Source organism: Suncus etruscus, chromosome 11 (assembly GCF_024139225.1).
Source record: "Suncus etruscus isolate mSunEtr1 chromosome 11, mSunEtr1.pri.cur, whole genome shotgun sequence".
Classification (NCBI taxonomy): domain Eukaryota; kingdom Metazoa; phylum Chordata; class Mammalia; order Eulipotyphla; family Soricidae; genus Suncus; species Suncus etruscus.
In genome coordinates this window covers 104842445-104864044 of record NC_064858.1, presented here as the reverse complement: position 1 = coordinate 104864044, position 21600 = coordinate 104842445, and the positions used below count along the sequence as shown (strand labels likewise).

General features: G+C 51.5%; 1 protein-coding gene across 3 annotated transcripts; it reads left to right on the top strand.

Annotated features, from left to right (window-relative positions):
- Nucleotides 1-224: 224 nt before the first annotated feature.
- WASHC1 (WASH complex subunit 1) lies at nucleotides 225-20560 on the top strand. Of its 3 annotated transcripts, none has more exons than XM_049783217.1 (11): nucleotides 225-285; nucleotides 4228-4381; nucleotides 16039-16150; nucleotides 16357-16503; nucleotides 16683-16819; nucleotides 17043-17178; nucleotides 17334-17535; nucleotides 17615-17785; nucleotides 18892-19050; nucleotides 19735-19803; nucleotides 20111-20560. In XM_049783217.1, the coding sequence occupies exons 2-11, from the start codon at nucleotides 4233-4235 to the stop codon at nucleotides 20254-20256; spliced, it is 1428 nt and encodes a 475-aa protein (XP_049639174.1). In that variant the 5' UTR covers nucleotides 225-285; nucleotides 4228-4232; the 3' UTR covers nucleotides 20257-20560. The 3 variants fall into 3 exon arrangements, with proteins under 3 accessions (XP_049639174.1, XP_049639175.1, XP_049639173.1); XM_049783218.1 differs by lacking the exon at nucleotides 225-285 and adding an exon at nucleotides 1199-1244; XM_049783216.1 differs by lacking the exon at nucleotides 225-285 and adding an exon at nucleotides 3412-3646.
- Nucleotides 20561-21600: the final 1040 nt, after the last annotated feature.

Sequence of the window (21600 nt, the reverse complement as noted above, 5' to 3'; positions counted from 1 at the left end):
AGGGCTGCGCCAGGGCCGCGCAGTGCTTCCGCCCGGCGACCAGGAGGGGCGGAGCTGCGGCGTCGGCGGCGTCAGGACCGGGCGGAAGTGCGACGGCCGTGGCGTCAGGACCGGGCAGAAGCGCTAAGCCACAGTAGCGGCGGCATTAAGACCGGGCGGAAGCGCGACCGTCGACGGCGTCAGGGCCGGCCGGAAGCGCGACGGCTGCGGGTCCAGAACGGGCGGAAGCGCGACGGCCTCGGCGTCAGGTCCGGGCGGAAGCGCGACGGCCGCCGCGGCTGTCAGGTGAGGCCCGCGGGAGGCTAAGGTGGGGACCGGTCGGGCTGGAGCGGGGCTGGAGCGGGGCACGCGACCCGGCCGGGCGTGGGGAGGGACCCGCAGGCCCGGATCCGAACCTGCAGCCGACCCTGGCTGGACTCCCGGCTGCACAGCTGGGCCCAGGACTTTTCTGTGCTTGCAGCCTGCGGGGTGCAGGAATTGGGGCTCTGCCCCGAGCGGGTTTGCTCCCTGCCTGCTGACTGCAGAGGTTTTGCATTTTATTTCATTTATTTCCTTTATTGATTTTATTATATTTTATATCTTATCTGTTTTATTACTAGTTTATTTTTTATTTTATTATTTTATATCTTATCCCATCTCTTTTATATCTTAACTTATCTATTTTGTTTTATCTTGTTTATTTTATTTTATATGTTATCCTATCTTATCTATTTTATTCTGTTATGTTATTTTATATTTGATCTTATCTATTTTGTTTTATATTTGATCTTATCTATTTTATTTTATATTTGATCTGATCTATTTTATTATTTTCTTTTATTTTATCTCTTAACTTATCTATTTTATTTTATTATCTTATGCTACATCATTTGATGTTATGTTATTTCGTGTTATGTTATTTTGTTTTGCTTTGTGTTGGGCCTACACTCCAGCGATGCTCCGGGATTACCGACTCCTGGCCCTACCCTGCACTCAGATTCCATCTGGCTGTGCTTCCAGGACCATAGGGGATGCCAGGGGTGGAAGCCAGGCTCTGCCCACTAAGCTCTCCCTCCGGCCCCGCCTGCTGCTGTGGTTGTTGACCCAGGGAGCAGGGGCGGGCCTGGGCAGGGGAAGGTTTGCAGGAAGGATGTCATTGCACGCATAGAATGATTAGCAGCATCACGAGACTCCTCTGGTGTCTTTCTCCAGGCTTTCACCGTTGTTCCAGATTCCCGCTGGTTTGGGCCTTCCAGTCAAAATATGTGAGCTACAGCCTTCCTATATGATTTTTAAAGTTGAAAAGTAAAAAGCAATATAGAAATAGAGTTGAGGGGTCAGAGAAATGGCACAGTGGTAGGGTGTTTGCCTTGTGTGTGGTTGACCCGGGAGGGACCCGGTTCGATTCCCAACATCCCATATGGTCCCCCCAGCCTACCAGGAGTGATTTCTGAGTGCAGAACCAGTGGTGACCCCTGAGCAGTGCTGGGTATGGTCCAACAACCAATCAATCAATAAATAAAGTTAAAAAAAAAAAAAAGAAGAAAGTGTTGATTTGGTCCTGTAATCTCCAATATATAGTTTACTTTGTCACCTCCCTCTCTCTCCTTCCCCCTCCCTTCTCCTTCCCTTCTCCTTCCCTTCTTGTTTTTTGCTCTCCTGGCAGTGCTAGGGGGATCATATGGGATGCCAGAAATAGAATCCAGGTTGTTGTTCTACTATTGTTCTGCTCCCTATCTTTGAATTCTTAAAATGGACTTGCTGCTTTCTCTGTCAAGAGTCTGTGCTAGGGCCTGGAGAGATAGCACAGCGGTGTTTGCCTTGCAAGCAGCCGATCCAGGACCAAAGGTGGTTGGTTCGAATCCCAGTGTCCCATATGGTCCCCCGTGCCTGCCAGGAGCTATTTCTGAGCGGACAGCCAGGAGTAACCCCTGAGCATCGCCGGGTGTGGCCCAAAAAAAAAAAAAAAGAGTCTGTGCTATTTCCTTTTGTCTACCCATGTATATACAGGCATGGTCACTAATCATGAGAAAAGCTGCTCAGGATGTTCCTGGAAAGGCTCTTCTGCCTTTTACCTTCGATCTTACAGGTGGAAGAAATGAGGTAGAAAGCTAAGTTAGAATGACCATGGGATTGTCATCAGTATAAACACAGAAAATGTCCAAAGGTCCTAGGAATCCAGGGAGGTAGTACAGGAGTTAAGGCACTTTGCCTTGCATGTGACTGATCCCAGTTTGAGCTCTGGTACCACATGGTTCCCAAGCACCTCCCCATTAGAATGAAAGTTTTTATTGGGAGGTAACATACCTGGCAGTGCTCAGGAGTCACTCCTGGAAGTTCTCCATGAATCATTTGGGATGCCAAAGATTGAACCTGGATTAGTCACATACAAGGCGAATTCCCTCTCTGCTTTGACATCTCTGCTGAGTGTGTGTTTGTGTGTGTATAAAGCAATATAGTTTTTTTTATTGAAATTTATTTGGAAAGATGTGAGGGACTGGAGTTTTTATGTGTTTGAGAGAGTTTGGGGCCAGAGCAAATAGCACAGTGGGGAGGGTGTTTGCTTTGCATGTGGCTGACCCAGGTTCGATCACCGGCATCTCATCTGGTCCCTTGAGCCTGTCAGGAGTAATTTCTGAGCGAAGAGCCAGGAGTAACCCCTTAGTGCTACCAGGTGTGGCACACCCCTCCCACCCAAAGTAGAGGCTTCTTCAAAGTGGAAATAGGCAAGCAAAGAAACAGATCAGCAAGTGAGATCCAAGTTCAAGAGAGAAAACCAGCTTGAAGATTCTTGAAAGGAGGCTTGTCTCTCTGAGTAGGTTCCTCTGGGATCCTCTGGCCCCATGCTGATCAAGTGATTAGGAAGGAAGAGAAGCAGGATGTTGAATAACATCCTGGGTCCCGAGGAGGATTCCCTGCAGCTTCAGATCTGGGAAGCTGAGTTGCCAGTTGCTAGAGGAGAAAGAGGAAGATCAGAGTGGTCATTGCAGACCATGAAAAATGCTGGACAGGGGAAAATTCATGGTTGACTAGAGAGAATAAAAGGCTGGGGAAAACAGAAAAGCAAAGCAAAGGAGCAAAGAGTAAGAAGCTCTGCTTTGGAGAAGATGTGGGTGAGATACGTCGGAAATGGTCACTTAGCATGCCATTCTCAGTTGCAGCACAGTCTGGAGTGTAAAGAACCAGAAATCCGGAGAAGGCAACCAACTTACCCAAGGTCACACAGCATTAAGCCCAAATGAAACCCCCTGTGTCCTTGCTGCCGTATTCACCCAGCATAACCCACAGCCCTTGTTGCAACCAGGGAACTCAGTAAGGTGCTTCAAAGAACAAGTCTGGGGCTCAGTGCCAGGCCTGATTAATGCCTTCACTATCTTCTGAGGAGCTGTGACTAGGCCTATTTATAGGGGCCTGGTACCTTAATATTCTGCTTGGTGCATCTCTTGCCAATCAAATCAGTGCTGTCTGCAGTGTGAGAGCTGCTTTAGTGGCACCAGGGAGTGGAGTTAATTAAACCAGTATAAATAGACTCTGTCCTCACCTTGCAATTCAAAGGAGTATTTTTCCTTCCTGTCCCATGCCCCCACGTGCTCCTCCCTTTCCTCCTGTGTCCCCCTCAGCTTTCACCTGGACACTTCTGTGCCTTGAATCCCTGGCTTCTCTCCAGGTATGGAACAGGCAGACATGGCCGGAGGGGTTGGGGGGTGTCCAAGTGAGAGGAAGCCTGAGTTCATATTTCCTTTTTTTTTGTTTATTTGTTTGTTTGTTTTTGTTTTTGGATCACACCCGGCAGTACTCAGGGATTACTCCTGGGTCTACGCTCAGAAATCGCTCCTGGCAGGCTTGGGGGACCACATGGGATGCCGGGATTTGAGTCACTGACCTACATGCAAGGCAAATGCCCTACCTCCATGCTCTCTCTCCGGCCCCGAGTTCATCTTTCCTATGTGCTTCCAGCCCTCAGTGTCACTGGGCAGTTGCTGCAGGCAGCGTCCTCCCATCATGCCCTTCCAAAAGCTTTCCCTTTGTTTCTGAGCCACCCTTTTCCATGCTGTCTCCAGGCTTTATTGAATTGTTCTTGTTCTTCTAGGCTTAGAAGGATGAGATGAGGTCCTGTATGAAAGGAGCTCCTACTTCTCCTCCCCTCCACACAGGCTGGCCCTGTGCTGATGGTTCTGGGTTTTGCCATGTGAGGGAGAAAGCATGGGGGTGCGTGGGGTGGTTCTGACTTCCTGGTTTCCACTGTAGGCACCATGACTCCTGTGAGAATGCAGAATTCCTTGACGGGTCAGACCTACGCAGTACCGCTCATCCAGCCAGACCTGCGGCGAGAGGAGGCCATCCAACAGGTAGCTGATGCCCTGCAGTACCTCCAGAAGGTCTCTGGAGACATCTTTAGCAGGTGGGTGCTCTTCCCTTCCCCACCGCTGCAGTCACTGCCTTGGCTACTCTCTGGAATGCAGCTTCTAGGAGAGGCTCTTTCTGGTCATTCTTTCTGATAGTTCTTGGTTCCAGGGGGGTCAGCTGGCTTCCCTGGGACCGAGGCACCAAGGGTCCCAACACCCACCTCTACACACACCCAGTGGCTACTGGCCACTGTCCTGGCCAGATGGCCCACACTTTCTGTGCAAGACCCTGGGTGCTGACCTGAGTTACAGCACTGCATCAGGCAGTGGCCCTGCCACAGTTCATGAAACCTGGGGGCTGGAGAGATAGTAATCACCAGAAGTGATCCCTGAGCACAGCCAGGTACAGCCTCAAAACAAACCAAAAACAGAGACGGCTCCATGAATCAATGGGGAGACACATTCCTTCCTCTCAGTGTCATGGTAGACAGACTACTGAGAAGACTTGGGTGACAACTGAGGCTTCTAGAGTGGGAGCTGCAGGCTGACCCGACTCCAAGCTCAGAGTCTCTTTGCAGCCTCTCTGTGAGGAGGTACGGTGCTTCTGTCCCCATCCTAGATGAGAAGGCAAAGGCACACAGATGTCTGAGGCCCGAGTAGCTAAGACCAGGATCCCGTTCAGGGGAGATGGCTCCGGACTCAGGCATGAGTCCTGAATCTGTGGAAGGGGAGAGCAGGTGAGTGAGGGTGTTGACTTGGCCTGTTGAAGGGTACCCTGGGGAAGTGTGGTTATGTGAAGAATATTCCAGAAGGAAAGGCCTGAGCCAACTATCCTGAGATGGGAAGGCGAGTTCCTGCCCTTGGATACTTGGGGAGGCTGGGCCGGCAGAGCAGTGTGGTCGGGCCAATCTAGCCCGGAGGCATAGCATGCACACAGCCATTCATGAAGAGAAAAGAAGAGCTGATGAGAACTCATTTGAGCAGTTGGAGCTCCCCACTCTGCCCCACCCCACCCCAACGTGGTCAAGTAAAACAGTGAATCCTGTGACTGCAATCTCTGCTTTTGCTTCCCTTCTGACATGCTTACTCGTTCTAAGTGTCCAGATCGTAGCCTACGAGGAGCTCCACAGTCAAATGCTTGGCCCAGGGTCACCTGCCTCACTCACACACACACACACACACACACACTCTTACAGGAAGTACAGGGAATGTGTGGGTAATGGATTCTCTGAAGACAACATGAAGGTGGGGACTTATCTTTTTTTGTTTGTTTGTTTTTTGGGCCACACCCGGCGGTGCTCAGGGGTTACTCCTGGCTGTCTGCTCAGAAATAGCTCCTGGCAGGCACGGGGGACCCTATGGGACACCGGGATTCGAACCAACCACCTTTGGTCCAGGATCGGCTGCTTGCAAGGCAAACGCCGCTGTGCTATCTCTCCGGGCCCTGGGACTTTTCTGATGGAGGAGAAAGTGAGGGCTGTGGATAAACAGGCACATGACTATGTGAGGGGAAGGACAGGAACTGGTCTAGTGATGGTCAGGCCTGGTGAGGAATGTGGGTGTCCAGGTCATACCAAGGGACCCAGAAATGGCGTTACAGGCTTCTGAATTTTGGGGTGCCACATTCTAGGAACTGCATGCTCCACACATTTGTTCTTCACAGCCGTATATGAAAAGCCAAATCTCTGGGGGCCAGGGGTTTAGGGGTACTGACTTCCTGTTGGGATGGAACACCCCTGGGATTTTCCACACTCAAGCTGGTTCTTCCTGAGTGCCGTCGCAGGAAGGGAGACGTTGGTATTAGTAAGGTATAGTTCAGGGGTACTGGATGGCACTTTGAGAGTTTTGGAGAGTCACAGTGAGGGCTCAGAGTGTGGGTGCAGTCCCGAGGAGTTCCTGGCAGGGAGGCCTGGGTGAGAGAGAGCACAGAGGGGATGGTGACAGGACTTGGTGACACATTGGGAGAAGTCAGATTGTTTGAGCAGGGGGTGAGGGGGGCCGGTACCCACCTCGCCTAGCCAGCCTCAGCAGATCGGTTTCTCAGTGCTCATGGCTTGGACTCTGCTGGTAGGCATGGCACTTGCGAATCTGTCTCCCCCTGAAATGTGTTGGAAGCCTCACCTAGGCAGAGGGGATGCAGAGAGGAGACACTTGTTTTTTCTCTTACTCCTGCACCCAACCAGTTGAGGCCCAGGCTTGGACCCCTGGGCTTCACTGCAGCCTGTGCTCACTTCTGCAGGCAGGTAAGCTCAGGCTACATTAGCATTCCAGGCTGGCCTGGCCTCCTCCAGGCTCTGCTGCAGCCCCACCTCCATCCCAGAAGAGAGAGAGGGAGAAAGAGAGAGAGAGCTCTGCTGCGGATCTTGGAGGGAGCACATGACAAGTACCTCTCAGCTGGCCCCTGGACGCTCCTTCTGGCTCCTTCCAGCTGCTCCCTGGCCCTCCCTGCCTCACACATCTCCCCTGTCCCCACTTCACCTGGGTGAAGCCAGACCCCAAAATATCTGCCCTAGACGTCACCTGCTTCACATGATTTCCATGATGGGGCAGAGGGGGTGGCAGGGCTGGTAGAGGAGCTGGGCAAATTTAGGAAAGTTGCGGGGGGGGGGGGGGTGTCATTTCCGGCAGTCCCAGCACCAGTTGGTCGGCAAAGCTCTTCCTGTCCCCTTCCTGCTTTCTACCTGCTGCCTTGCTCCCTATCCCCTTCCTCCTCCCTTCCGCCTTGCCCCTCCCTGTCTCTCTTGTCTCTGCCTCCCCCTCCTCGTCCCTAGTGGTTGGCATCAAGACTTGGAAGCCTCTGTCAGCGCCTGCACAGTCTTCGGAGCACAGTTCACAGCTCCCTCCTAATTATATTGGGGAATACAGAGCAGTCAAGGAGTGGGCTTAGGGTCAGTTGGGGCTAGGTAAGGGAAGGAGCAGAATTGCGGTTCCATCTCCCAGCAGCCCCTAGCTGCTTGGGAAGGACCATGGTTCTGCCTGGTTCATAGGGAAACTTTCTGCGAAGGAATGGGAGTTGAGCCTGTGTGGTGTTGGCACAGGGAACCTGGGCACCCCAACCCTCGGAAGACAGGTCCTTCAGGTGGGAGCCACATCCCCTTCACTGTGGCTCGCTGCTCCCCTTCCACACTTCTCTCTGCCCTGTGCCTGTTTTCATTGCCTGAGAGCTCATCTCAAAATGTCCCCCTTACTCTCCCTCCCATACCCATTTACCTCTTGTAGTCCCTGGAACTCCGTCCCCTCAACCCCGTGTTTTTGTTTGGGGCCACACCCAACTGTGTCCAGGTGCTATTCTGGCTCTGTGCTCAGGGTATGCCCTTACCCATAACCAAGTGTTGGTGGGGATCAAGGGATCAAACCTGGGTACCTCCAAGGGTCAGAGAGACAGTACAGTGAGAAAAATGCTTGCCTTGCACACGACTGACTTGAGTTTGATCCCTGACACCCCACTCAGTCCCCCGAGCATCTCCAGGAGTGATTCCTGAGTACTGCTGGTATGGCCTCCCAAAACAACCCCCCCAAAAACACTAGGGCCTCCTGCATACAATCTAGTGCTTAAGCTCTCTCTGGTCTAACCTAGTCCCCATCCCCAGCCCCTCTTATCCCACTAGGTTTTGCAGGTAGAAATAGTGTTTTCATTTGATGCTGAGGCAAAGCCACCCTGCTGAGGGACAGATATGTCCAGATGTTAACCCAGCTCAGTAGGACATGGAGGTCATTTCTCTCCCTGGAACTCCCCCAGGGCTGGTGTGGTGCTTCATTCTTTTCTCAGCCCTGCATTTTCCAGATGCCATCCTTGCACAGCTGCCCTATTGCACAGTGAAGGGTAGTAGAAGGTGGTGCCAGGGCTGTTTGTGAGGGACACTCTGAGGATTGTCTACCCTTAGTTTACAGAGACTGTGCCCCACCCCCAGTTTTTGGGCACATCAATGGTGCTCAGGGGTTACTCCTGGCTCTTGCTTAGAGATCACTCCTGGCAGGGTCCTGGGGACCACGTTGGGTGCCGGGGAATGAATCCAGGTCTGCTGTGCGCAAACAAGCACCCTGCCTGTTTTACTATCACTCCAGTCCCAAGGCCTCTTTCCATTCTGGTGGCAGTGCTAACCAGAGGGCCAGGGCATGTGTGACAAGCTTAGAGACAGGTTTTACCTTAAAGCCAGCCACCACCTAGGGGGGTGCAGATCAGGAAAAGCAAACCAGTTGCCTGCTTGTCATCTGTCTAAGATCTGTCCTTGGTAGATCCTGCTAATGAGTCACACGGTGAGCATTCCAGCCTTTGTGAAGTCATTTCTTTATACATGGCCTTCGAACCCACTGCCAGGGGCAGCATACAAATGGGAAGTGGTTTTTCTTTTGGGGTGTCTCAAGCAATGCAGGGACCATTCCACGTGACGTTCAGCCAACGAAGCCACATGGTTCAGTGTGAGGACCTGAGGACATAGGACTGCTTGGGCCGTGCGTTGCCAGGAACTACCAGGACGTATGCCGCATTAATTTTGGGACTGTGAGGTGTCAGGGTTTGAACCTGGGCCCTGGTGCAGGCAAAGTATGCACCCCAGATCACTGGGCTCTAGCTCCCTACCCCTGGAATCTTTTTATCCTTGGTCTACACATACTCTCCATTATTATGGTTGAGAGATTTGAACTACCTTGGGGTCGTGTCAGAAAGTTAAGCTATTTATTTATTTATTTATTTTTGGTTTTGGGGCCAATCCCGGTGATGCTCAGGGGTTACTCCTGCCTATGCATTCAGAAATCGCTCCTGTCCTGGAGGACCATATGGGACGCCGGGGATAGAACCGAAGTACATCCTGGATCAGCCATGTGCAGGGCAAACACCCTACTGCTGCGCTATTGCTCGAACCCTGAATTAAGCAATTTCTTTTTTATTAAAAATATTTTTTTGGGGGGTCACACCCGGCAGCTCTCAGTGGTTACTCCTGGCTCTATGCTTAGAAATCACTCCTGGCAGGCTCAGGGGACCATATGGGATGCCGGGATTCAAACCGCTGTCCTTCTGCATGCTAGGCAAACGCCCTACCTTCATGCTATCTCTCCGGGCCCAAATTTCTTAAACTTATAATTACTTGGGTGCAAGAAGGACCTTGAATAAGATGGAAAGATAATACAGGAGTTACGGTCTTGCCCTTGCATGCAGTTGACCCCTTAGGACCCCTAGTAGTGTTAGGGGATATTCATGAGCACAAAACCAGGAGGTTGTGATCCCCCAAAATATACCAACAATCCCCCAAGTGTGTCTTGGAAGTCATCTTTCAGTCCCTGGCTTCACTCTCTCCTCACAAGTTACCTTCCAACTGTAATTTTTTTTTCCTGAGGGACAGTTACAGTGCTGGGCCTGGGGGACTCTGTGCTTCTTTCAGTGCTTAGGGCTCAACTGGGCCTAGTGGTGTTCTGGAGAGCATGCTGTGTTCGGTCATTGAGCTCAGTCCGCCTGCGTGCAAGAGCTCAACCCTTGGAGCCATGTCTCAGCTCCCCCTGCAAGAATCTAATTACTCTGCAGAGCTCTGCAGCTATTTTCCAGAAAGTTCTCCTTGAGAGAAGCGAGATCTGCTTCCTTCTAGCTCCATCTACTGGTCTTTACTGCGAGATCTGCTTCCTTCTAGCTCCACCTCCTGGTCCTTACTGGGAAGTGACAGAGTGCGTCCACTGCTTTTCTTCCTCATCTTTAAGTCATCTCGTCTTTCTCCAGAACCGTCCTTCAGTTACCTTCTTCGTAGGCCACACATTTCTCATCCATCGCCATCCCCATCATCACCCTTCTCTGGACTTTTGTAAACTTGTCCCTTTTCATCCAGCCAATAGCTGTTACATGTCAGGCACAGGAGAGAGGCTGGATGAATCTGGAAGGGAATTCCAAAATCTCTTAGATGGTGGGCCTAGAATCCAGATTTGGCTCAGCAGCAAAGCACATGCGTCGCGTGGGTTCAAATGCTGACACCTCAAGGTAAATCAGAAAAATGTGGATCCATTTGAAAGGAGCATCAGAAGGTATAATTGGCACTTGGTGACCTTGTATCCAGGTCTCTCCTCTCTAATGCTTCGGAGAGGAAGGGTATTATGTTCCCTTCAAAGAAAAGAGGGAAAGGAGCTGGATGTCCTCAAATACTATTTTATTTTTTCATTTATGTTTTTAGGTTACATCTGGCAGTGCTCAGAGATCATTCCTGTCCTATGTCTCTGGCTCCACACTATTTCCTTTTTATTTTATTTTGATTTGGGTCACACCTGGTGGCGCTCAGGGCTTGCTCTTGGCTCTGTACTAAGAAATCTCAGGCTCGGAGAACCATATGGGATGCTGGGAATCAAACTCGGGTCTGTCCTGGGTCAGCCGCACACAAGGCAAATGCCCTACCAGTGTGCTATCTTTCTGGCTGCTCCCCTTTTATTTTTTAAATTTTATTTTATTTTATTTTTTGGTCTGGGCACTACACCCAATGGTGCTCAGGGGTTACTCCTGGCTTGGGGGACCATAGATGGGTGTCAGAAATCAAACCTGGGTCTGCTGTGTCCAAAGCAAATGTCCAACATGCTGTACTAAAGCTCTGGCCTCCATTTCCTTTTTATTTTATTTTTTTCATTAATAATTTTCTTTTTAAGGGGGCCGGGCGGTGGCGCTGGAGGTAAGGTGCCTGCCTTGCCTGCGCTAGCCTAGGACGGACCGAGGTTCGATCCCCCGGTGTCCCATATGGTCCCCCAAGCCAGGAGCAACTTCTGAGCGCATAGCCAGGAGTAACCCCTGAGCGTCACAGGGTGTGGCCCAAAAACCAAAAAAAAAAACAAAAAACTCTTTTTAAAACTTTGCTTAAACACCATTATTTACAAAGGTGTTCATAATACTGTCGTTTTGAGCATTCGGTATTTTAGCACCTGTCCTACCACGTGTGTGATGTTCCCCCTTCATCGTTGTCCCCAGTTTCTCTCCTCCACAAGTCCTGCCCCCTTGGGAGGCACAAAATAATTTTCCATGATTTGTTTTTATCAAAATGGTAAGTGGAATCATTCCAAAAGAGTTCAGTAAAAGAAAAGTCAGGGAAACTGTTTTCACAAATGTATCCCACAATGGGGTTGTTATGGTCCTTGAGGATTTACCGAGCTCTTCGTTTCTAGTTGAACTTTCTATTGTTTCTGCTTACTGAGCCTAGTGGCTTCTTTGCTACTCTATCATCCAATGTCTTGTACTCATAGTGGGCTGTTAGCAGCGTGTAACTTAGAAGTGTCGAGCAGCTGCGAATGGCACATAAGCTCCAGGAGCTCGAGATCTGTAGAACTGCCCTTCTCCCGAGGAGGGACCAGAGTTGTTAGCCCATAGACTGGTGTGCCTGAGAGTTCTGTTGTCTTGGCATCTTCTCTCAGTTAGTCATGAAGCTGGGCTATTTAAATGGCGGTGGCTATAAGGAGTGACTGCAGCTGCTGAGACTTCAATAGGGCAGGGACTCTGTCTTCACTTAATAGACTTCTTTTTCTGCATTTTTTTTTTTTTTTTTTTTTGGTTTTTGGGCCACACCCGGTAACGCTCAGGGGTTACTCCTGGCTATGCGCTCAGAAGTTGCTCCTGGCTTGGGGGACCATATGGGACACCGGGGGATCGAATCGCGGTCCGTCCAAGGCTAGCACAGGCAAGGCAGGCACCTTACCTTTAGCGCCACCGCCCGGCCCCCTTTTTCTGCATTTGAAAATTTTTTTTTCTTTTCCTTTTTTTTTTAGTTTTTGGGCCACACCCAGCAGCACTCAGGAGTTACTCAAATTGCTCCTGGCAGGCTCGGGGGACTCTGGGCTGCTGGGGATTGAACCCGTATCCATCCTGAATGTCAGCGTGCAAGGCAAATATCCTCCTGTTGTGCTATCACTCTGGCCCCTGCATTTGTATATTTCTCTCTTTTTATTTTTTCCCCTTTTTTGGCTGCATGTCTGGTATTCCTGGAGCTATTCTCAACTGTGCCGAGGGAACCGTGTGGTACCAGGGATTGATTCCAGGCCTCCCTTGTGTTAAGCATGTACTCAGCTCTAGTCACACATTTGACTTTGCATATATTCTTTGTGTTTGTTTTGGGCCACACCAGTGACGCTCAGAGGTTACTCCTGGCTATACACTCAGAAATTGCTTCTGGCTTGGGAGACCATATGGGACACTGGGGGATCGAACCATGGCCTGTTCTGGGTCAGCACGTGCAAGGCAGATGCCCTACTACTTGCGCCACCGCTCCGGCCCCATATATTCATTTCTATGGTTTAATTTTTTGTTTTGGTTGGGGGCCACTTCTGGCAGTGCTCATGACTTACTCCTGGCTCTGTACTAAGGGGTCAACTCTGGCAGGGCCTGAGGCGACAGCTATGGTGCCGGGTATCAAATCTGGGTCAGCCACTGGCATGACAAGCACCTTCCCTGCTCTCCTATTTCTCCAGCCCCACATTGGACTTTTTCAACCTGAATGCTGAGCTTCACATTCATTTCTTGTTCCCTTCAGCTTGTTGAGTGCAGTTCATTCTTCTGACCTCTCAAGACTGAATCTTGAGCCTGTCTTCCAGACTATTTTTGACCGCCACCCTCTCTCCCTTAGCATCTTGAGTTTTCTAATCAAGTTTTGAAGGAGCTGGACAGGGTCCTGTCAGAGACCTTCTTGCAAAGCTGGAATCGATCCAGTCTTCAGTAGCTCCTTGTGTGTGCTGTTACTCACCTGACTGGAATTTTTCCTAATGGGCTCCCCTCCACCACCAAGCCCCCCTTAGCTCCAGCTTGTGCAGAGGCTTTTGTGAGAAGCCGTCAGAATCCTTGCTGATTCAAGATCCACAGTGTTGAAAGTTTTCCCCTGATGGGTCACTCTAATAATGCTGTCAGGGTTGGGGCTGGTGGGGGTGAGGAGTAGGGGGTGGGGAGGAGAAATATGAATTTAGAACAGCCCAGGACACAGATTTGTCTCTTCCTTTTTTTTCTAAAGAGAACGTGTCAGTGTAGCTGTTTTTAGATTTGAGAAATCAATATTGTGTTTGGTTGTTTTTTAATAAGTGTTTCTTTTGTGTGTAGGGGGGTTTGTGTGGGCACATCTGCGTTCTCAAGGCTTAATCCTGACTCTGCATTCAGAGATTATTCCTGTCAGGGTTTGGGGTCCCATATGGCATGCTGGGGATCGAATCTGGGTTGTCCACATGCAAAGCAAATCCCCTTACCTGCTGTACTATATTGCTTTAGCTCCATTTCTCTTTTTTGGGGGGGTGTCACACCGGTGACACTCAGGGGTTACTCCTAGGTCTGCATTCAGAAGTCCCTCCTGGCAGGCTTGCGGGATTATATGCGATACTGGGATTCGAACTGGCGTCTGCCCTGTGTTGACCGCATGCAAGGCAAGTGCCTTACTGCTGTGCTATCACTCCGGCCCCTCCATTTCTCTTCTTAATGGAAGAACCAACTCTGCCATCGTCCATCTCCAGGCCTCAGGACCCTCCCACTCTCTACATCCATTCTAGAGCTTTGGCTTTACCCCGAGTTTGCTAGGGGGCCAGAATGTTATTGTCTGGTGTTGTATATTTGTTGTAATATTGTTTTTGACTGGAAGAGGCCAGTTGTACTCAACCCCTCTTTCTTCTGATAAGATGCTGCTCATCTGACATGGGGGCTATGTCGCCTCATGGTTCCTCCTGTCTGGTGGCCCCAGTGTACTCAGGAGAAACCAGTTGCTTTACATGCAAACCCCACTTCACTGAGCCTCTCCAACCCCCAAATTTTGAGGAGCCAGTAACTAATCAGGAGAAAAGATCCCTGGGCTGTGCGATTGGCAGATTGGGTGGGTTCTGGGGTTAGGGGATAGTTTGGGAAGGTTGGGCTAGAGTGCATTTTTAGTTTGGTTTGTTTATTTATTTGTTTGGGTTTGGTTTTGGTTTGGGGCCACTCATATCCAGTAGTGCTAAGGAGTTACTCCTGGATCTGCATTCAGGAATTGCATGGGCCATGAGGACCATATGAGATGCTGGAGATTGAACCTAGGTTGGCTAGATACAAAGCAAGTGTCCTACCTGCTGTACTTGCTCTTTGCCCCTATGGGCCCCAGTGTTGACTGATCACCATTAGAACCTTTGCTTTGTTCTTTTGGGTTGTTACACCGGCACCATTCAGGCGTCCATGCTTAGAGGTCCTTCCCAGCAGTGTTTGGTGGTAGGAGGGGCTTGCAGGGCTGGGGATCAAACCCAGGCTTTCTGCGTATAACTCACACACACATAGCCTTTTAGGCTGTCCTTCAGGTGCTCTTTCACCCTTCAAGGAAACCCAGTTCAAGGCCCTGTTTTCTCCAGTCCCCCAAATATCATGACCTCTTTGGCCATTTCCCTAGTCTTCTCCCTTTCCCTGCAAACTTGATCTTTGGCTTCTCTTGTGCACATACACACTCTTCAGACCCTCTTCCTGAAGGGCCTGGAGGGAACGCTGAGTTGTAATGCCCTAGATATGTGGCATGATATCATTGAGGGCAGGGGCAGGTGGTGTTGGGGGTGGGAGAGTAGTCAGGAGGATGCTCTGACACATGGCCCAAGAGAGGAAGCTCACTGTTGATTCCTTTCTGATGGTGGTGGTGGGGTTGGTACAAGACTTGTATGCACTGATATTTTTGGCCCGGGTATTATTATCTAATAAGTGCCAGGTCAGGCACTGCTGGAGGTGCTGGCAGTACAGTTGGAACAAAGCCAAGCTGAAGCACATTGAGGCTAGAGCAATAGTATAGAACAGGTGGAGTGCTTGCCTTGCCTATGGCTGGGTTCGATCACTGGCACCCCATATAACCTGCTGGGCATCACCAGGAGTAATTCCCTGGTGGTTACAGAGCCAATCAGGAGTAACGCTTGAGCATCGCCAGGTGTACCTCCTACCCCTCACCACCCCAGCCCCCCAATAAAATACCATCAAACAACAAAAACCCAAGCTGATACAAATGGGCCAAAGATACAGGGTTTTAAGTGATTCCCAGGAAGCAAGTGATGCAGGGTTGGGAAGTACGGGTATGTTTTTACTCAGCAAATAGGGGGTTTAGTGAAGGGTGTCATGTGATGTCTAGGGGCCCAGGCATTGCTTTGATGCACAGGCCACAAGCCAAAAACATGTTCATTCTGTCCCAGGAATCATGGAATGGGAGGAGGAGGAGCCTGAAGGATCGATTATGATGTGGGAGTGGGGGAAGGAAGCTGGAGAGGCACCCAGCCACAGAGGGCCTTGAGGACCACGGGGAGGACTTCAGACTAACTTACACAAGTCCTTTCCCATGCAGTGGGGCAGTTCTCGTGAGGTGGGCAGGGATTTGACTTTGGGCCCAGCATTGCGAATCACCTGGCCTCACCAAGCTCCAGGCTTCCTATTGGCAATGAGATGAATCTGTCTGGGGGAAGTAATGTTGATTCTCTCTGCTTGCAGGGGGGGGGGTGGCTTGGGGAAGTGAGACCATGTTTCCACACATCGGTATGTCCAGGCGCCACTCTGCACTGGAGTGACTGGCGGCCTGACTCGCCTCCAGCTCCCAAGAGCTGACTAAACTTCACTCCTGTACCCTCCCATGGATCAGCCCTGTCGAGACTGCTGGGCAGTTCCAAACTCCGCTGGACAGCCCCCAGTATGGCGGGTTGCTGTTAGTCATAGAACGCTCAAGGGAAATTGCAGGGGTGTGAGGGGCAGCCCCCCCCCACTCCCCCACCTATGTTCTTTCTTTCCCCATGACAGGATCTCCCAGCGTGTGGAGCAGAGCCGGAGTCAGCTTCAGGCCATTGGGGACAGGATCTCCTTGGCCCAGGCCAAGATTGAGAAGATCAAAGGCAGCAAGAAGGCCATCAAGGTAGCCCAGGTGGCCCTGTGGCCCTTCACCCCCTCTCCTGGATGGTCCCTCCTAGCTCACTCAACTTGTCCAGGTTTCTACTTAGGCTGACCAGTCCCAAGTCCCAGACTTCCTTTCCACCCAGACTTCTCCACAGCCAGTCCTAGCCTCGCTGGAATATCTCAGGCACCCGGAAAAAGGGACTTGGTCTCCCCTCTTCTCTGCAGGTGTTCTCCAGTGCCAAGTATCCAGCGCCAGAGCATTTGCGGGAATACGACTCCATCTTCACGGGGGCTCAAGACCCTGGCCTGCAGAGACGCCCCCGCCACAGGATCCAGAGCAAGCACCGGCCTCTGGATGAGCGGGCCCTGCAGGTCTGCCCACCGGGCGCACAGCTCCTGTGTCTATTCATGATCAGTGGCAGCCAGGGATACCGGGGGAGGCCTGTACCTTTGGGTCATGGCTTTCAAGCAGACGGGCCTGCATAGGATGGGGGTCACTTGGCCTGGTACAGGAACCCATTATCTCCCTGTCATCCCCCACAACCCCACAGGAGAAGCTGAAATACTTCCCCATACGTGTGAACACCAAGCTGGAGCCTGAGGCTGAGGCTGAGGAGGGTCTCGGGGGTCTTCCCAGCAACATCACCTCTGTCAGTTCCTTACTGCTGTTCAACACCACAGAGAACCTGTATGTCCAAAGCGGTGGGACACTGTATAGGGTGGGCCGGGGGACCAGGCGTCTTAGCATGGCCCTACAGGAGTAGGGTAGGGCCGAGGGTGGCGGTGCTTGGAAGTCTGTGGGTCTGGAGATCCCCTGTACAAACTTGAGTCCCTTCCTGAAAATGGACACGTGGGTCAGGGCCCTAGAGCAGATGGATGGGAAGCCTCACCCCAGTATGTCGTCAATGTAGGTATAAGAAATATGTCTTCCTGGACCCGCTGGCTGGTGCTGTCACAAAGACCCATGTGATGCTGGGGTCCGAGACAGAGGAGAAGCTGTTTGATGCGCCTCTGTCTATCAGCAAGAGAGAGCAGCTGGAGCAGCAGGTAAAGAGGAGGCAGGGAGATGGCGAGGGGCACCTGGGTGGAGGAGGTGGGAGTCTGCGGGGTGCTCTGGGCCCGGGAGCCGAGCCCCAGAACCCCACTGCAGGCTTTGGTGCTCCTTTTGAGCCACACTCACAGGCTACTGCCTCATCCTGCAGGTTCAAGAGAATTACTTTTATGTGCCTGACCTGGGACAAGTGCCCGAGATCGACGTGCCATCCTACCTGCCCGACCTGCCAGGCATCGCAGATGACCTCATGTACAGTGCCGACCTGGGTCCTGGCATTGCACCCTCGGCCCCAGGAGCCATCCCGGAGCTTCCCACATTCCACACAGAAGTGGCGGAGCCCTTTAAATCTGGTGAGCTGAGGGTCAGGCGAGGGAGCCCCCCTTTCCTTCTTTCCCAGGCACCTTGGGCTCTCTCACTTTTCTGTTTCAGACCTAGAAGATGGGGTGCTAACAGCACCCCCGCCACCGCCACCCCCTCCACCACCTCCCCCGGCTCCAGTTGTGCTGGTCAGCGATCCCCCACCGTTGCCACCACACCAGGAGACTGCCTCTGCAGGCCAAGGGGCACGGGAAGATGAAGGCAGTGGGGTACATCCAGCAGGTAGGGGGCAGCAGCCACGGGGGGCTGTGGGGGCCACTTGTTCCCTCCAAGGGCCCCTATGTCAGATTTCTGGCTCCCCAAAGGACTCTGTAATTTGCCGAATGATTGTAATTCTAGACTTTTCAGAATAATTCTTATTTCAAACATCTTGTTCCATTGGAATTGTAAAAACTGTGGTTATTGAATCTTATCTCTACAACTATGGACCCCTACAGAAATCCAGAGTAGATGCAATCTCAACCTATGGTTCCCTCATTCCTCTGTAAACCAACAGGAAGGGGCTCCTAGGGGCTGGAGAGATAATACAGCGGTAGAGTGTTTGCCTTGCATGCGACTGACCCGGGAGGGATCCAATTCGATTCCCAGCATTCCATATGATCCCCCAGCCTGCCAGGGCCGATTTCTGAGTGCAGAGCCAGGAGTAATCCCTGAGTATCGCTGGGTGTGGCCCAGAAACCAACCAACCAACCAACCAACCAACCAACCAACCAACCAACCAATCAATCAATAAAGTTAAAAAAAGAAGGGGCTCTTAGAACAATGGAACTGGCAGCCCCAAAGCACCCATTGCTTTATTTGTTTGTTTGTTTGTTTGGTTTGGTTTGGTTTTGGGGCCACACCCAAAAAGCAGCTCAGGGGTTATTCCTGGCTATGTGCTCAGAAATCGCTCCTAGCTTGGGGGACCATATTGGATGCCGGGGGATCGAACTACGGTCCGTCCTAGGCTAGCACAGGCAAGGCAGACACCTTACCACTTGCCTCACTGCTCTGGTCCCTAAAGCACCCATTTTTATCTCTAAACAACAACACTTCCATTTTTAAAGCATCCCACTTTGTCTCCAGCACCCAGAAGTGGGACACATAGTCTCAGGGGAGGTGGTGGTATTCTCAGATACTGGCAGCAGGAGGCTGATCCAAGATGGGTGTGGAGGGCACAGTCAGCACCCAGGGCCTGCAGTACGAGCTTCCCCTTCCAGAAGAAGAGCCTGTCCTCACAGCTGAGGGGAGGAGGCATCTGGACCCCCAAACACAAGGCTCAGCAGGGCTGTCCAACAGCCTCGTCTTGCCCCAGCCACTTTTCTTTCTCATACCCTTGTCCACATCAGCGCTGGTCCAGGGAGCCCCGAAGGACGTTGTGCAACCCTCGAGTGGCCGGGCTACTCTGCTGGAGTCCATCCGCCAGGCCGGGGGCATCGGCAAGGCCAAGCTGCGTAGCGTCAAGGAGCGCAAGCTGGAGAAGAAGAAGCAGAAAGAACAGGAGCAAGGTGAGGAGAAGTGCCTCCTGTTGAGCTCAGTGAAGTTAAGGAGCACCTCCCATTCTGGGAGCACCTCCCAGCTGGCTTCCAGGCACTCTCCCACTGCTATGGGCTCAGCCCCGGCAGCCATCCTCACCCTCCACTTCCTCCTGCCTCGCCATGTGTTTGGAACTTGCTTCTTGGAACTTTCCTCTCCGAGCTGGTAGGAAGACACAGCCTGACCTCACTCAAATGAGAGACTCTGAAATGGTCAGGGACCAGACAGTTTGAGACAGACAGAGGGCATTGAGGCTTCCATCAGCCTCTTGAGATCGCAGACTTCCAAACTCATAAAGCAGCCCTGCCAGGCTTTGTACTGGGACCCCTGGCAAAGTTGTGTGCCCTTGGGCTAGTTTTATGCCCAAACAGCAGAGTGTGTATCTGCCCCATTAGCACATGGTGTGACCCTGTTAGTGTTATGCACGCCACACTTTAGGTGAGTTCGTTGAGCTGGACCCACAGGCAGCTGGACCCGAAATCAGATCAAAGTCCAAGATCTGGGGAGGACAGGGTTGTGTGTTTGTATGGGGAGGGTGAGGGGGAGAGGGTTAGAGAGGAAAGGGGTGGGGGAGACAGAGACAGAGAGACTGAGAAACACACTTAGGGTAGTTGGTACTTGGTGTCATCCATTCCTCATGATGTTTTTCTTGGCAGTGAGAGCCACCAGCCAAGGCGGGGACCTGATGTCTGATCTCTTTAACAAGCTGGTTATGAGACGCAAAGGTAGGTGGCAGGGCTTTGAGATTCACCCTGTTCTTTCTGTTTTTTTGTTTGTTTTGTTTCATTTTGGGGCCACACCCAGCTGTGCTCAAGGGTTACTCCTGGTTCTACACTCTGGAATTATTCCTGGTGGGTTCAGAAGTATTCTGATGCCAGGAATTGAACCCAGATTGGCCAGGTACAAGGCAAGTGCCCTGTACATTCTACTATCGCTCTGGCCCCTTCCTGGTTTTAAGTCTAAAGGGACTTGGTACACTGTTGTATCCAATCAAACATCCTCACCCCGCCCCCCTACTGTTTTTTCTCCCAGGTATTTCCGGGAAAGGCCCCGGGGCAGGGACCACTGAGGGACCAGGAGGAGCCTTTGCCCGAATGTCAGATTCCATCCCGCCTCTGCCCCCTCCACAACAGCCCTCAGGAGAGGGTGAAGATGATGAGGATGACTGGGAATCCTAGGCGCTCAGCCACCCTCTGGCCCTCCATATCCAGGGTCAGGCCAGTGCCTGTATGAGATGATGACAAATGGATCAGCCTAAAGGGTTCCCATCTTCCTGGCCCTTTCAGTTCCTGCTGTGCCAGGAGAGACCTCAGCAAAATGTCCCAGGCCTGGATCCTAAGGAGCCTGGGCTGGTGTTTCTGAGGCCAGATGCCTGGGGTGGGATGGAGGAGACAACCCTGGCTCTTTGCTTGGGCACTTCCTTAAAGAGGTTTGGAGAGGAGACAAAATGTGCCACAATAAACTGCAAGAAATGAGTAGAAAGACACACAGAGCACTTTTTAATGAAGGGTCACAGCCCAATAGAGTACAAAAAGCCATTTTCCCATCAACATCCCGAGGCCCCTTCCTCTGGGGCCCTGGTGAGATGAGTCAAGTCAGCAGGGGCAGCTGCTGCTGATTGGGAACAAGTTTTCCACACCGGAGATAATACCTCGGTGACAGACATGAGGTTTCTAAAAATGGCCGTTGGCATAACTGCCCAGGTGAAGGGAGGCGTCTTGGAGCCACTCCAGTGACTGAGGGAGGGAGTCAGGCCCAGGAGGAAGCCTTTGAGGGGTCTGGCTGCAGGAGGCCACAGCTTGGGGGTGGGGATTGGATTAGGGAGCTGCCTGAAGGGGCAAAGTTCCCAGGTAGGAGGACCCTCTGGAAAGCAGGGTCTGGACCTGGGGAATGTCCTTAGTTTCCTGAAGAGGGTGAAAGGCTCAAGGAATTACCGTATTTTCCGGCGTATAAGATGACTTTTGAAACGAAAAAAAGTCAACCGAAAATCCAGGGATTGTCTTATGCAACGAGTATATCCCAAGAAACGTTTCCATATCCTGTTAAACAAAAATCATCTGGATATTGCCAAGAAACAAATTTTTGGACTTGATCCTGCACCAATCACTGCAAGGCTGCTCGAACCACCTCTCTAACTCAGCCAATCTAAGCAGGCTTTTTATGCATGCAAATTAGACAGTGTTCTGGACTCAAATCTACACTGTCCAAAAGCCTGCTCAAATGGGCCAAAGTCAGAGAGGAAGTCTATTACAGTATAACCTTTGAACCTTTGCTTGTTGTGATTGGCTTACTGTGGTACATACAGTTGCAGCACAGGAACGTTCTGTCTGATACAGCGAATATAGACCTAAACATATGTTTTAACTGTAAAATTAGGGGGTTGTCTTATACGCCGCAAAATACAGTAGAACAGGAGTGCGAGAGGCAGGTTCAGAAGAGAAGCAGGTTCAGAAGAAGCTGGTGAAACAAGGTAGGGCCGGGGCCTGGGGGCAGCCCCCAACCTGCATTTAGTCTCAGTCTGA

What these genes read in the sequence shown, in the direction of transcription:
- WASHC1 (XM_049783217.1), top strand. Translation starts at nt 4,233, where the DNA reads ATGACTCCTGTGAGAATGCAGAATTCCTTGACGGGTCAGACCTACGCA. An exon ending in TTCAACACCACAGAGAACCT is followed by an intron (nt 16,820 to 17,042) that starts GTATGTCCAAAG and finishes TCGTCAATGTAG; the next exon opens with GTATAAGAAATATGTCTTCC. An exon ending in GCAGAAAGAACAGGAGCAAG is followed by an intron (nt 19,051 to 19,734) that starts GTGAGGAGAAGT and finishes TTTTCTTGGCAG; the next exon opens with TGAGAGCCACCAGCCAAGGC.